The sequence below is a fragment of the Myotis yumanensis genome, unplaced genomic scaffold (assembly GCF_028538775.1).
Source record: "Myotis yumanensis isolate MYYU_CA2020_CCGP unplaced genomic scaffold, mMyoYum1.0.hap1 SCAF_10, whole genome shotgun sequence".
Taxonomy (NCBI): Eukaryota; Metazoa; Chordata; class Mammalia; order Chiroptera; family Vespertilionidae; genus Myotis; species Myotis yumanensis.
In genome coordinates, this window is record NW_027223761.1 from 8,908,742 (window position 1) to 8,923,789 (window position 15,048).

At 47.7% G+C, this 15,048-nt stretch overlaps 1 protein-coding gene across 1 annotated transcript in view; it reads right to left on the minus strand.

Moving 5' to 3' along the window:
* The window catches only part of FBXO3 (F-box protein 3), a 30,255-nt gene extending 25,420 nt beyond the window's left edge, over nt 1-4,835 (minus strand). The window contains exons 1-2 of the mRNA XM_070427762.1: nt 4,710-4,835; nt 352-441 (exon numbers count right to left, since the gene is read on the minus strand). Coding sequence (XP_070283863.1) covers nt 352-441; nt 4,710-4,813 — 194 coding nt within the window. The 5' untranslated portion in view covers nt 4,814-4,835. The remainder of the gene's footprint in view (nt 1-351; nt 442-4,709) is intronic.
* Between the last annotated feature and the right edge of the window lie 10,213 nt (nt 4,836-15,048).

The window sequence follows — 15,048 nt, forward strand, 5'->3', positions numbered from 1 at the left end:
CTGTCTATTTATTAATATTCACTGAATTCAGTGAGCCCTTGTGGGACATGCGATGGAAAGGTTCAGCAGGAGGTTACGCAAACAAGTCTGGAGCTCAGTGGGGATGTCAGGGATGCCATTCAGGGTTGGGAGTTAGCAGCACACACGCAGTCACTATAAACCGCCACAGTGCATGCCAGAGTTCACAGAGAGAAGAGAGCAGTGGGCCAAGGACAGAGGCTGGGAGAGCACCAGCATGTAGTGGCAGGCACAGAAGAGCCACCAAAGGAGACAGAGAGGAGAACCAGGACAGAGTAGTGTTATAGAAGCCCAGGGCCAAGTTTCAAGAATACATATTTCCTGAATACTCACTCAGATATCAGCCAGTATTTTTTGCAATGTCTTCTCCACAGAGGATCATGACTTGATAGCTGGCTAAGTCTTCGACTGACGTAGCAACAACTGACAGTAACCAGATTCACGGTTAGTATAGAAAAAAAAAAAAGAAAAGAAAACAATTTAAAAATCAAGATGAAAATTTTCAATGTTAAGATTCTATTCCTTTTGCATTTTCCACTTTCTACCCTTATAATTACAAAATAATATTTTCAAAATCTGTTTAATGTGTTAGCTAGTTACATTTTGACTGAAATCTTAACTATTTGAGTTCACAAATAAACCCCCACATCTCTACAATGGTAATTTTCTTATGGAAGTCTACAAAATATATAAAGCACTGGAGTTAATTTCAAATCAAAGACCTTCCTACACTCCTTGTGACGATAATCATTTCTGCACACAGGAAGAGTGTTATTCAGTGTGTGTATTTTTAAGATCTGTGAGACATTTTATATTATTAATACACAAGACTTTTGTTTGTTTTGTTCCAATTTTTATTAAAAGAAATAAATATTGCAGCCAAAACCATTTTAATTATACCAACGATTGGAGAGCCCATCTATAAAGTGTCACCGTCATAACAATTCTATTTCAATAGCCATAGCTATTCGAGTTAGTATCAACTGCTCAAAAGCATGCAATGTTAGAAACAAATAAATTCCTTGATAGATATTATATTCTATATTGTATTCTTTTTAAAAATACGTTTTTATTAATTTTAGAGAGAAAGGAAGGGAGCAGGAGGGAGGAGGGAGAGAAACATGGATGGTAGCCTCCGGTAAGCACCCTGACAGGGACTGAACCCGCAACCTGGGCTACGTGCCCCAATCAAACCGAAGACCTTTTGGTGCACCGGGCGACGCTCAACCAACTGAGCCACACCAGCCAGTGCTATACTGTGTCCTAACACAACAGTGTTCCTATCCTGTAAATCCAACACTACATATTTAATTTGCAAAAAGGATGAACCTAAGATTAGGAAAATGGATTTCTATCTTTCCAGAAGAGGAATCACAAGTTATAGAAAGTAGTATTCAAAGATCTCACTTGGGCAATGTTAATCAATTAAGGGAATCTTAAATCACATGGGGCTTGTCAAGGCCACGAGCAGGGCATGTTAAAAACTTTCTTCAATTTTCAGATTTTACACAAAATTCAACCTCACCCTTTTCTGCCAAGCTCACAAGATGCCCAAAGGAACATTTGCAAACACTGAATCTGTCCAGTTTTGTAATTCAGAGTCCTCTTTTCTTGATCCTTCTCCTCCACTGTCCCAAGAGTTAAACAACATAAAGGAATCTCTGAAGTAAGCACCAAAGGTGATTCTGATGCACAGCGAGGATGAGAACTACTGTTCTAGAGATTCTGACTCAGTTTGCTTGGGGCAAGGTCTTTACCTCAGGCACATGTATGTTTAAAAAGTGCCACATGTAATTCTGATACACATTGAGGGTTAAGAATGATTGGTACATAATAAATCAGCCTGGAATGGAGAAGAAGATTCAAACTATGCAGTTGCTATTACACAATGACCCTAATGAATGAATCCAATCCAACCCAATCCAGTTCAGCAATATGTACCAAAAACTTCAGAGCTTAGCAATGAGCAGGACACTTGACAAAGTTGAGCTGTGCGTTTCTTAAAAGAAGTGTAGGAAAGAAGTTGCAGTACATTGGAAACTTTTCTGTGGATAAAATGCAATGGTTTTTGTTAATGTTATGTGTCAACTTGCTTGGGCCAACGGATGCCTAGATAGCTGATTAAACATTATTTCTGCGTTGTGCCTATGTGGATGTTTCTGGAAAAGATTAGCATTTGAATTGGTAGACTAAGTAAGCCAGATGACCTTCCCCAATGTGAGTGGACATCATCCAATCCAGTGCGGGCCTGACTAGAACAAAAAGGCAGAGGAAGGCTAGATCTGCTCTCTGACTGACAGCCTGAGCTGAGCCAGGGATCTTCTATGCCCTTGGCGTCCCTGCTTCTCAGGCTTTCAGACCCAGGCTGGCATCTACACCATCGGCTCTCCAGCTCTCAGCCCTCGGAATTATACCATCAGCTTTCTTGAGTCTCCAGCTTGCAGATGGCAGACAGTAGGACTTCTCAGCCTGCATGATTCATGAGCCAATACCTTATGATAAGTCACACACACACACATTCTTTCTCTCTCAAGAACCCTAATACAATATTCAACTCAGCTCACTTTCATAAACATTTATGGAGGGATCACGTCGCATCTGTTTACAGCTTTGATTACTACCTAAAGCATTTAAAATAAAATCTGATCTCCTCACCTTGGCTCACAAGGTCCTGCATGAGCTCACCAGTCTCTTCTCAAGTCACTCTGCCTGAGTCACTCCCTACCTCCTGCAACACCAGCCTTCTAGCTCCTCCAACAGGCCATGCTGTGGTCCAATCAGCTGCTGAGCACACTGTTCCCTCTGCCAGGACTGCTCTCTGGCGTCCTTCATATATGGTAGCCCCTTCCGATTTGAACTGATTGTCTCTCCCTCTCATTCCCTAACAGAGTAATTGATTTATTTCCTTCATAGCACTTAGTATCTCTTGTATTTGCACTTGTTTTCCATCTTTCCCACTAGACTGTAAGCTTCATGAGAGGCGCCTTATCTGTCTTCCTCACTATTGTATCCAAGACATTTAATAGACTGGCACACAACAGACATATAAAAAAAAAACTGTGAATAAATGATGATTACAAAGATAAACAAGACAGTCTTTACATGGCAAATAAACAGAGAAAGAAGTTAAGAGAAAGGAACCAAGTGAGGGGGTCTTAAAGAAATTTCATCCTGCCAGGATGGGAAGCGGGGACAAGGCATTGGGGCAAGGTCAAGAGCGGAAGCCACAGAACACAAGCATGTAGTATGCTGGCCAAAGTCTGTTTGGCTACAGTGCACTGTGCCAAATGCTAAGAGTCTTAAATGCTTCCAGAAATTTAGATTATAGTCTGCAAACAAGAGGCGGCTAAGTTTTTAAGGAGAACGACAGGAAGATCTGTCTTAGAAAGTTCACCCTGCAACAATGTAGTCCATAGACCATAAGGGTGTGTGTCTGCATTCGATTTTTAAGAGGCTATAGCAACAGAGTATTTCAGATGAAGACAGTCTGCAGCCGGATCAGCCTTTCCCAAAGAAAAGATAAACTTTATCTCTGCTTTAGTACAAGCCCGGGTAGACAAAAATTTTGTTTTCAGGAAAAAATAAGTGTTACAGGTACCACAGCCAGAAACTGGAGTTATCCCTCTGTCACTACTTAGCTAGACCAACCAACAGCGACCAGCAGCTCCCAAAAGGCTATATTTCTGAGAGGATCCCTGATAACACAGGGCACAATCCTCAAACGGCTAGAATCCAATAGTTAATCCAAAAAAAAAAAACCAAAAAAAACCAAAACCACACCAAAAACAAAAACCCTGAATCTCGCCTACCCATCCTTAAGAGGGCGACTGCACCTCCTCTTCAACAGACGTGGCAGCACAAAAAAAGACAGAGCCATGCCACCAGCTGTCAAGGGTGTAAACAGCGCCATTTCTGCCACCATCCCAGACCGTCTCCGGCGCCGAAGGAACTGGGCGGAAGGAACTGGGCATCGAACCACCCCGAGCGGCAAGCGGTGTTTATTTCTGGAGCAGATGCTAGTGATCTGGGCCACCGGAAGCGTGCGTGCAGGAGAGACAGCGGTCACCTGTACCGCACCAACGGGAGTCAGTACCAGGACACAACATGCAACCTGTCACAGCGAGGAGCAAGGCTGGCAGCAGAACGATGTCTGCAGCAGCGAAGTCCCAGAGTGCGCCGCGCGCCGCCGGGTACAAAGGTGCGCGCGAGTCTCACCTGGGGTCTGGGGGTCGCCTGGCTCCTCCTCGCCGGCGCCCTGCCTGCCTATGCCGGGGGCCCCTGCGCAGAAGAGCGCTCGGGCCAGAGAGGGTCTTTCCGAAGCGGCCGGGGCTGGGGCACCTCGGGTGCAGGCCGGGGGGTGTGGGGTGCGGGGTGCGGGGGTCGCGGGGGCGGCAGAGGGAAGCAGTACCTCCCTCGCCCCGGAAATGAGCCTCACCGAGGCCTGGGAGACAGGGCTCCCGTCGCTCCTCGGGGCTGGGTCCCGGACGGAAGACCTGCAGGCGGGGCCCTGACTGCCCCCATCCCGCCCCGGCCCCCTGGGTGGCTCTGCAGGAGGGCGGCCCCGCATCACCTCTGGTTCACGCGGGGTCCGGGTCCGGGTCCAGTCGGCGAGCCGGGCCCCCGTCCCTCCAGCCTCGCCGCCTCCTCCCGCCCCCGTGACCCCGCCCCTGCCACGCGCACCGCCCCATTACTTGATTAGGTCCCGGTAGTCCAAGAAAGATAAGATCAGCAGCAGGGGGTCGGTGGGCAGCGATTCTAGGGTCAGAGGCGCGGACTCCGGCTCCACGGCCGCCATCTTGCCTGGCCCGGTGCAGGCCTGGCCCCGCCCAGGGCTGGCTAGGCCCCGCCCCCGTCGCCGGCACGGGCGCCGCTCCTCAGCGACTCACTCAGGTTTGTTATGTAACTGCCGGGCTGGCCCCGCCCATTGGGCGGGCCGTGGGGCGGGGCCAATAGAGGCCACGCCCCCCGGCTCGCGCCCGCGCGGTAGGATCCCTCTGCGCCCTGAGTCCCGGCTCTTGCAGGGTGCGCGAGCCCCGCAACACCTGGGGTCGCTGGTCCCACTCAGGTCCCTAAACTGGCCAGGCCCGGCCCCCCTACAGCCTTTGTTCCAAAATTTTCAGCCTCCAGTCCCTCATGCGAAATTTTACACCTCGTATCCTCGAAAGCCTCGCCCCAAATCTCACGCTAAATCCTCTCCGCCCTTGGCCTCCTAATCCATTGCTTCTCTTCGTTTTGCGATCTGGAAACCCTTCCTGTCCCCGCTTCAACCTCCCTCGATCCGCGTGTCCCTTGCGTAGAGCGAGGCGGCTCCCAGCCACGTTCCACTAAGTAGGGGCAGGAGCGCATAATTTTAACCCCCAAAGGTGAACCGGGGCTGAATCTAAGGGTCAGCCGCTGTCACCTGGTCGCCCTGGTTGTTTCACGGCAATTGGAGCAATGCAGAGTCTATAGTCAATGGATTTTTGTTTTGTTTTTGCCAAGGTCTGATCTCGGAGGGGTAAGCACCCAGATGTAACAGGGTGAGTGGAACACCCCCCCCCCCCCACACACACACACACACACCACCACCACCCCGGGGCGTAATTGAGCAGGATCAGCTTTGCCAAGCAGGCATTAAAGCAGGAGTGGGAGAGGGAGGCGTGTCATGAATTGTAAGCGAGAGAGAACATCATTTATCTTACCTGATTTCTTATTTTTCTTTGCTTTTCCAAAGTCAGGAAGGCGTAAGGGCTTTGGGGACTGCAGTCAGACCTGTACTTCACACAGGTCATTGACTTTACCAGAAGTGAGATGGTGGACCAGTTAAGAATGCCTAACTCTAAAGCCTGTTTACGCTAAAAACCAGGTGGCTTATGGATGGCAATGAAGCTAGAGATTCCATAAATGTTCATTATTCAAGCCTATCCATCCATCACTAAGTTTTCCAAATTTTTCCATGTGCTGGAGAAAGTTTCCTCCCAATTATTTGGAAAAGTGAAATGATCCTCCCCACTTCCACCACCGCCCCCCCCCCCCAAAATCCCACTCCATTTCCTCAGTTCACCATATCATTAATGCTTTATGGTTTTGTCTAATATTAATTACCCTTCCCTCCCCCCCTCCACAGGACGATATTAACCATGTTTATTTTCGGTATCTTACGACTTTGACATCCTAAAAATGGTGCTGACTGGGAATAGACTAGCCTGCTGCGGCTAATTCCTAAAGAGAGCAAGCAACTTACTTGGGAGTGCACCTCTCATATGCAAGCAACCACCTCCTTTATCTCACACTCACACACCGAGCTCATACTTCCCCTGCTCTCAATCATCCCAGGGCCAGGCACCAGGCGACTAGAGAGCACCCCTGTACCCCCAAACCCACATTTATTCTTCCAAACTGTGTACTCCGCCCTGCCTTCCCAGTGCAGACCCCAATAAAGGCTCCAGCCTGAAATTCCCCCTGCTCCCGCTCTGCCTCCTGACTGAGACCTGATGCTCCACTGTGGCCCTGCGTGGCCTGGTTGTGCCCCTTCTCCAGGGAAATGTGAGACAACTCTCTCCTTGGCAGGGGCTTTGCCATGGGGGCACTGTGTCATCTCCATACGTTAAAGGCCCTTGGATACAAACGAGACACTTCCAGCACGCGGCCCCCCTCGGCAGGGTCACTTTTGAAGGTGCGGGGGAGAAAAGGCCGGCAGGGGTGCAGGAAAGCCCAGACTTTTCTGTGTGAGGCTGGCCTGGTCCCTCAGCCTTCAGACCAATTCCCTCCTCTTAGGGCCCGTCACCAGGGGCCCTTGTCACCCATTCTAGAAGCTTCTGTGGCCAGTTTCTCGGGCTCCTGCTTTCTGAGAGCCCGCTGCTTGCCCAAAGCTCCCGGGGCCCTGGGAGAGGCAAGGATGTAACACAGGCCAGGGTGCCATCCACCAATTCGGTAGCCTGTGGGGCCGGGGGAGCCACTAGGGTTGGAGTCTTACTGTGTCCTGTTGAGGATTAAACAGGTCAGTCTGTCCACTGTCCTTCCCGTTGTACGTGGCAGACCTGGGCATGGCTGAGAGAGGGACACTTGGCACGCAGGTTTGGGTGGGCTAATGCTGGGCTAGTTGGGGGGAGTCCTGGGGGTGAGAACACTCTCCAGGAGGAAGGGAAAGTTCAGTCTGTGCCCTCGCTCTGCCCTGGGCCCCAGGAGGCTGTGAGCTCCTTCGTCTGGTTCCCTTGTCACCCGGCTTCCAGATGGTTCAGCCGGTGGAAAGCCATTGAAGGAGATTGGGGAAGGGGCAGAAAAGAGAAATTAGGGTGTCTAATTCCACCAGCTGGGGTTGGCCATGGCTGTGCCCTGCAGCTCCAGTGACACGGTTCCCTCCCCTTGGCTTATTAATTTTTTTAAAAACATTTTACATTCGTCTTAGAAGAAAAACCTGAAAAGAAGTCTTGGTAATCAGACGAGACTGGAAGAGACCGAGCAGGTACTTTATAACCTAGATCGGAAGTTCAATGCTGAGCTGCGGAAGTTCGGAAACGACTTGTTTTCAACCCAGGGAGAGGCGGGTGATATGGTAGGTCCATGCAGTTCCACAGGGATGCGGGGGAAATTGCCCAGGACGGAGCAGGAGGCTTGGACCCACCGCCACAGTGGTGGTGTGGCGATAACAGCGGTGACGATGCGGCTAGCCTTTATCTAGCAGTCACCGGGCACCCGGTCCACGCAAAGAAGCAGTAAAGGCGGGAACAGAATTGCAACGGAGGGAGCGACCCTGGCCTATATCACATCGCATAGGCCTGGAGTTTGGACAGTCTGGAGTCTGTTACAGTGCCAGGACCCTGACAGAGTATTTTGTCCGCAAACACTCTGGTGTTCAGAAGAGTGCTGTGAGGTGGCCAGTGGTCACCGAGGCTCAGAGAAATGATCTTGCCCAACATTACAGCGACTGGTGAACAAACAAAGCTAAATTGAGATTCATTTTCCAGACCTTTATATAGATCATCTCATCCCCTCAACTCTCCCACTTGGCTTACAGGAGAAAAAGAGGAGCTCCTCTAAGCATTTTTCCTTCTGAATCCCTCTTACAGGGTCTAGTGCAGCGGTTCTCAACCTGTAGGTCACGACCTCTTTGGCGGTCGAACGACCCTTTCACAGGGGTCGCTTAAGACCATCCTGTATATCAGATATTTACATTACGATTCCTAACAGTAGCAACATTGCAGTTATGAAGTAGCAACGAAAATAATTTTATGGTTGGGTCACAACATGAGGAACTGTATTTAAAGGGCCAGAAGGTTGAGAACCACTGGTCTAGCGTGTGGACCCAGAGGGAGATTTTTCATGCTTACTGCAGATATACGTGACTGCCCCCAGGAACTAGTCTCTGGGGGCATTTCATTTGTCGTAGGGGAAAGTGGTGAGGGAAATGCCTGTGAGTCTGTTCACCCTTGGGTCATGGGGAAGCCAGGTCTTCTCCTTCTCCTTCCTGTTTTCTACCCTTCCTCTTCCTTTTCTCTGCTTGTCCTTAATTAAATATTCCTGCCCCAGGTTGAAACACTTAGATGTGGAAAACTGCCTGTAATGCGCAATCTGACCACCAGAGGGCAGCACGAGACCGTAGCTTTGTCGGTCTGACCAGGACCAGGTCCTTTTAAATCAGTGATCTGATCTTGGGTTCCCAGGCCTGTCTGCACATTAGAATCATCTGATGACCTTTTGTAAAATCACGGGTAGCCTGATGTTATATAATTGGCTTGTGGTCTCCACCTCAAGTCAATTGCATCTTCTATGCCTGGGGGTAGGGCACAGGTGTTGCTAGTCCTTTCAGTTTCTCGGGTACACAGAGTTGAGAACCACTAATGGAGAACATTAAATCCTGAAAACTGTAAAGGCTTTTAGGAATCACCTAACCCTTTTCCCTAAAGAGGTGCCAGAGGGTAAGCTGCTCTCTCACATCGGACCAGGGGCAGCAGGAGGAGATGGGGACACCAGCCCTGTCAAGCGTGAGGGAGCTACTCCAGTAAAGGATCAGTTTTGATAAGAGTTAGGCAGGTTTACTTCTTAGCTGACACCACCTCCTCTGTGCGCTCTGGGAAGCTGTAAGCAATCCGTGGGTGCATTCACAGATCCCAGCAGGCTTGTTTTTGTTTCAGAAGTTGACAAGCTGATGCTAAAATTTATGTAGGAATTCCAAGGCCACAGAATAGCCAAACAATTCTTCCAAAAGAACAAAGCTGACGAATGTAATCTGCCTGACTTTAAGGCAATATAAACATGCAGTAGTGAAGTAAATTTAAGTGTGTGTAGGTTTAATAGAAATCAATAGAATAATTTGTGCATAAGGGCTATTGTTTTTCCAGTATTAAAGTGCCAGGGTAACTGGGGGGAAAATGGTGTTTTTAACAGATAGTGCTGGTAAAATGTAGAACCACCAGGAGTTCTACAGCTGCAGGAAATGACTTCTGCCAACAGCCACGTGAGTGTGGATGACTGGGCCTCAGGTGAGCCTGCAGCCCTGGCCCACACCTGGATCGCACGAAGCCTATGAGGCCCTCAGCAGAAGACCCACAGAAATGGAGACAATAGCCCTGGCCGATTTGGCTCAGTGGATAGAGCATTGGTCTGCAGACTGAGGGGTCCCAGGGTCTGCGGACTGAGGGGTCCCAGGTTCGATTCCGGCCAAGGGCATGTACCTTGGTTGCGGGCACATCCCCAGTGGGAGGTGTGCAGGAGGCAGCTGATAGATGTTTCTCTCTCATCGATGTTTCTAACTCTCTGTCCCTCTCCCTTCCTCTCTGTGAAAGATCAATAAAATATTTTTTTTTTAAATGGAGACAATAAATGTACTTTGTTTAATTAGACACATCGGGGGTGCTTTGTAGACAGTGAATACAATAGGAAAATTCACAAAATAAATAATAGATGAGTAGCCAATAAGTACATGGCAAGATGCTCAACATCGTCATCAGAGAGATGCAAATTACAACTAAAATGAACATACTCTGTTCACACACAACAGCTGAAGTTGGGGAGAAAAATCTGACCCTACTAAGTGCAGCATCTGGCACTTTCATAGACCTCGAGGGAAATGGTATGACCACTTGGGAAAATAGTTTGGAAGTTGCTCATAAACTAGAACACAGATTATCCTATGGCCCAGCTATTCACCTGTAGATATTTACTCGAGAGAAATGATAGCATACGTCCATACAAAGACTTAGACTTGAATGTTCACTGAACTTTTTATTCACAATAGCCAACAGAAACAGCCCAGGTGAATCTCAACAGGCAAATGCATAAACAGGCAGAGCTGGACTCAGCCAGGGTGTAGACCTCTGTCAACGCTCTAACTTTACACTTACAACGGGTTCATTTTATATCCAAGTTGTACCTCCGTGGATGAAAGTAGTAGCTCGCACATATCTCTGAAGGTCACAGTATCCTGGGAAACCTCTGCTTTGTTTCCTAGGTCCTTGCCTCTCCCAGGGCCCTGGGAGCTTTGGGCAAGCAGCGGGCTCTCAGAAAGCAGGAGCTCGAGAAACTGGCCACAGAAGCTTCTAGAATGGGTGACAAGGGCCCCTGGTGACAGGCCCTAAGAGGAGGGAATTGGTCTGAAGGCTGAGGGACCAGGACAAGTAGACAGGCCAGCCTCACACAGAAAAGTCTGGGCTTTCCTGCACCCCTGCCGGCCTTTTCTCCCCAGCACCTTCAAAAGGGACCCTGTGGAGGGGGTTGCGTGCACCCCGCCCTGTTTCCTGCCTCTCGGGACCAAACCCAGGCCCTAGTCTTCCCGCCCATCTCTGCCTTTCCCCTCCCCGCCAGGGCCCCCCAGCTCCTGCACACCCACCTGGGGCCCGTGGACCTGGGGTTTCCCGAGGCTGCCAAGCTTCCAGGGAGCCAGGGACTCTGCCGGCCACTTCCAGCAACAACAGTTCCCCGTTGGTCTCTGTGAGAGGATGCCAACTCCAGCCTCAGATGGTCCACTGGCCCGTCTCCTCCACTGGGACCTTACGGACATGCCTCATGCTTCGCTTTAAGTCCCGTTACGTCTTACCCTGAAGGGACTCTCATGGCAGCTAAAGGCCTGTTTGTCCGGTGGACACTCAACCCGCCAGAGTCCACGCTGAGATTTGTGGTTTTAAAAAACAAGACCTCACCACTAAAGAAGGTCACCTCTCCTGTCGTCTGAGGAGCAAACGCCGACCTGTGTCCAGTGGCACCAGCTGGCTCCCGTGGGTGGCAGACGGACGGCTGGAGCTGACTGTTTCGCTGGGGCCCTGCACCCACGCTCCTTATGGAAGGGCGCCGTCCTGACCCCGTTTGCAGGCTTATTGCTACTGGGTGTCACAGGGACGGGCGAGTGCAGAGTTATCACAATTTCCCTGCAGGTGGCAGCAAAGTGTCTTAAGAGGTTGCACACGTTTTGTTCTGCTTTTACTCATCAAAGCCAACAACAGACCCGCCGTCTCTGAAAGTATTTCTGCTTGTGAACAAGAAGCTGCTTTTCTGATGGGTGTGCTGGTAGGTGAGGATTTCAAAAATAATTTTTAAAAAGCCCCGTTGTTGTTAGTGCCCAGCTAACTTAGCGTTTCAGGTTGCATCGCGCCATCTGCTGGTTACTGGCTGCACTCAGAAGGTGCTGCTGACTTCCCAACGCAAACCTACAACCATCGCTCTACATATGCACAAATAATCCACAAAATAAATTATATGCACATAAGTTAGAAATTCCCCTTTAAATGATCTGGTAATTACATAATAGCTCATTGTTACAGATATCCTGTTAGTAAGAATATTAACGCTTAATATGTAGCAGCTAGTTAACTATATACTTTGTATGTTATATACATGTAGGTTCTAAAATAAAATACTAATTTTTTTGCTCGGCTATTATAAAAGAGTTTTTAAAATTAATTTCATAATTAGAACACAGAAATGAAAATGAATACTTTTTTTGTTTTGAGAATGGGGGCACAAAGACTGCTGGACTAGGATGGGAATTTACCATCAATATTTATGCCAAACATAACTGGTTAATTTTGAGAAAAAGTGGAAGAGAAAATAAACACATTAAACTGGATATATCCAGGTACCTGGCTATATAATTTGAATATTTAAGAATTTGAATATTACTAACACTCTCGTTGACATTTGTCTGTTTTATATAACAAATTTAACTATCATCAAATTTAATCAAATTTAACACCCTCCATATAGGTAGAAAATTTTCAGAAATTATTTATTCGTAAATTTGCCAAACCGGTTTGGCTCAGTGGATAGAGCGTCGGCCTTCGGACTGAAGGGTCCCGGATTCGATTCCAGCCAAGGGCATGTACCTTGGTTGTGGGCCCATCCCCAGTGGGAGGCGTGCAGGAGGCAGCTGATCGATGTTTCTCTCTCATCAATGTTTCTAACTCTCTATCCCTCTCCCTTCCTCTCTGTAAAAAAACAATAAAATATATTTTTAAAAAAAGAAATTATTTATTCGTAAATTCTTACTAATGATCAAAACCCCCAAATTAATGTACCTTCGTTATTTCTGTGCTTTACCGATGTGGCAAATTCTTCAGGGATGAAAAATAAACTGAAGAATGAAAATGTGAGCAAAAATTGGCAGCATATATCACATTACTAATAAAAAGAAGGCAAATGCACTTTAACAGTAGTGTTAGAAAGTCGAAGTTGAATTTGGGAATCACTGAGAGAGATGCAGGTCACAAAGACGCCGCGAAGAGGAGAAGCCACATTGGAGCACGAACTCTGCACGTTCAGTTTCTGGCAAGGCCACGTGTGAGGGGAGGATTTACCCAACGAACTCTGAGTCCAGTGATGAGAATTGTCTTCCTTTGGTGGAGATTATACAAAATTGGGTGACATAATGGCACATCAACTAACAGATAATATTACACATCTTAAGGCATGAAATGTAAAATCAAATGAAGTTATAGCAGGTACAATGCATGACCTGCTTTTGAAAAAGATAAGAAATGCAAATATTTGATTATTTTAGATACAACTGCTGGCATAAGCCATTTGGGAGTTATTAGATTGGTGGATTTCCAAAAAAGTAAACATTTCAGATGTGACCATTTGGACAAACGGGGTTGTCCATTCAACGGCAAAACAGAAGGAAGGGTATGTGTATCTTCAGAAAACTACTTACAAAAACCGAATCTAAAGAAAAATTGGACAGAGCAATGCCACAGGTATGTATAGAGAACGCAATGGATTGCCACAGAGCCTCAAAAAAAATTCCAGGGCATTCTATATTTTTGGTTGTGCATCTTCTTTACGTTCGGTATTGAACCAGGCAGCAAACATCTATTTTGCCAGCACTTTTATATCATCTAAGAAATTATATAACTACTCTTTTTGCGTTAGCCGAGTGGTGGAGTATATTGAGAATGCATTTATGGAACATAAAATTTAAGATCACTGTTGAATCTGAGAGGGGAAAATTGAGTGGATGCCATCTTGCTACTGAAACGTCATTAGAGGGAGTCTGCGTGCCTGTTGCTGATGTGAACACAAACATAGGTTCTAAAGCACAAGCCAAGAGCATGCAAGCCTTTGAAATATTCTCTTTCAGCCGAAACCGGTTTGGCTCAGTGGATAGAGCATCGGCCTGCGGACTGAAAGGTCCCAGGTTCGATTCCGGTCAAGGGCATGTACCTGGGTTGCGGGCACATCCCCAGTAGGAGATGTGCAGGAGGCAGCTGATCGATGTTTCTCTCATCGATGTTTCTAACTCTCTATCTCTCTCCCTTCCTCTCTGTAAAAAATCAATAAAATATATTAAAAAAAAAAATTCTCTTTCAAAGGCACTGCTCAGGGGGCCAGGGAACCCAGCTTGCGGTTGAGGCCTCACTCTTCTTAGGGGGTCCTTTACAGCGGAGCTATCCCTCCAGGATCTCAGCAGCCACCTGTGGAAGCAGGGCCAGCCCCCTTCACCCTCCCCACCAGCCTCAGGGGGCTTGATCTGTACATCCTTGCTATGAGACTTCTCTTCAGCTGGTCTTCAGCTGGTTATTCAGGTTAGTTGCTCTATTTTCTGCTTGTAATTCCAGTTTGCATCTAAGAGGCAATGAGTGTAGCTTGCACCTACTCCACTGCCATCTTTGATCTCTTCATTTGATTTCTGAGTTTTAGGGTTGTTGTTTTTTTATCTGTAAAATAAGAATATTGGGCAAGATGATCTCTAGGGTTCCTTCTATCTCTAAAATCCTCCATTTTACTGTTTTAAGATGAGGAAATGCTGGCAGCGGCATGAAGGGCACCAGGTGTTAGACTGTGTGGTCAGACCAGACCTGGGTTCAGCAGCCTTGGTACTTGAGTTCTGGCTAGGGAAGAATTCAGAGTCAAGACTCCAACTGTAAGAGAACATTTATTTATAAAATCACAGAGGTGGGATAAGTAATTCAAAGAGGGAATGGACTGAGGAAACAAGTTATAAAGGCAAAGGAAGGGCCCTTGAAGCTTAAAAGTGAGGAAGGTAGAGGTGGCACCCCTGGGGGGTGGGGAAGGGAGGGAGGAAGGGGGGGAAATTCACTGCTCAGGACTCATTTGGAATGAAGGTAGAATGAGTGTGATAAGCAAAATTAGATGGGAACCGGAAGTCAGTATATTATTCCCTTGACAGCCTGTAATGGGCTAAAGAAACCTTCCAAGAGAAATGAATTTATGAGCACTACAAAAGGATGTTACTGCTGATACACATGTCGCAGTTACTGGGCATTGACTCCAACTCTCCCAATGTGAAAATACCAGCGAAGGGAGGGAGATTCGTTTCAGATGTTATTTCCACCGACGATCCACTTACCCAAAATCTGTTTCTCTTTCTTCTCTATTATCTTCAAAGGAACAGTGGACATTGCTGAAAGACATCATGGCCTTTCCAGCAGCCTCGATCAGTATTTCTCACGTTTCCACGTGTGAACAGAGCACCTAGGGATCTCAGGAAAACACACACTCTGACTCAGCCACTGTGAGGTGAGGTCTGAGATGGTGCCTTCCCTGCAAGCTCCTGGTGGGGCCGGATGCTGGGTCATCGGAGGCGCATGGTTCCAGAGA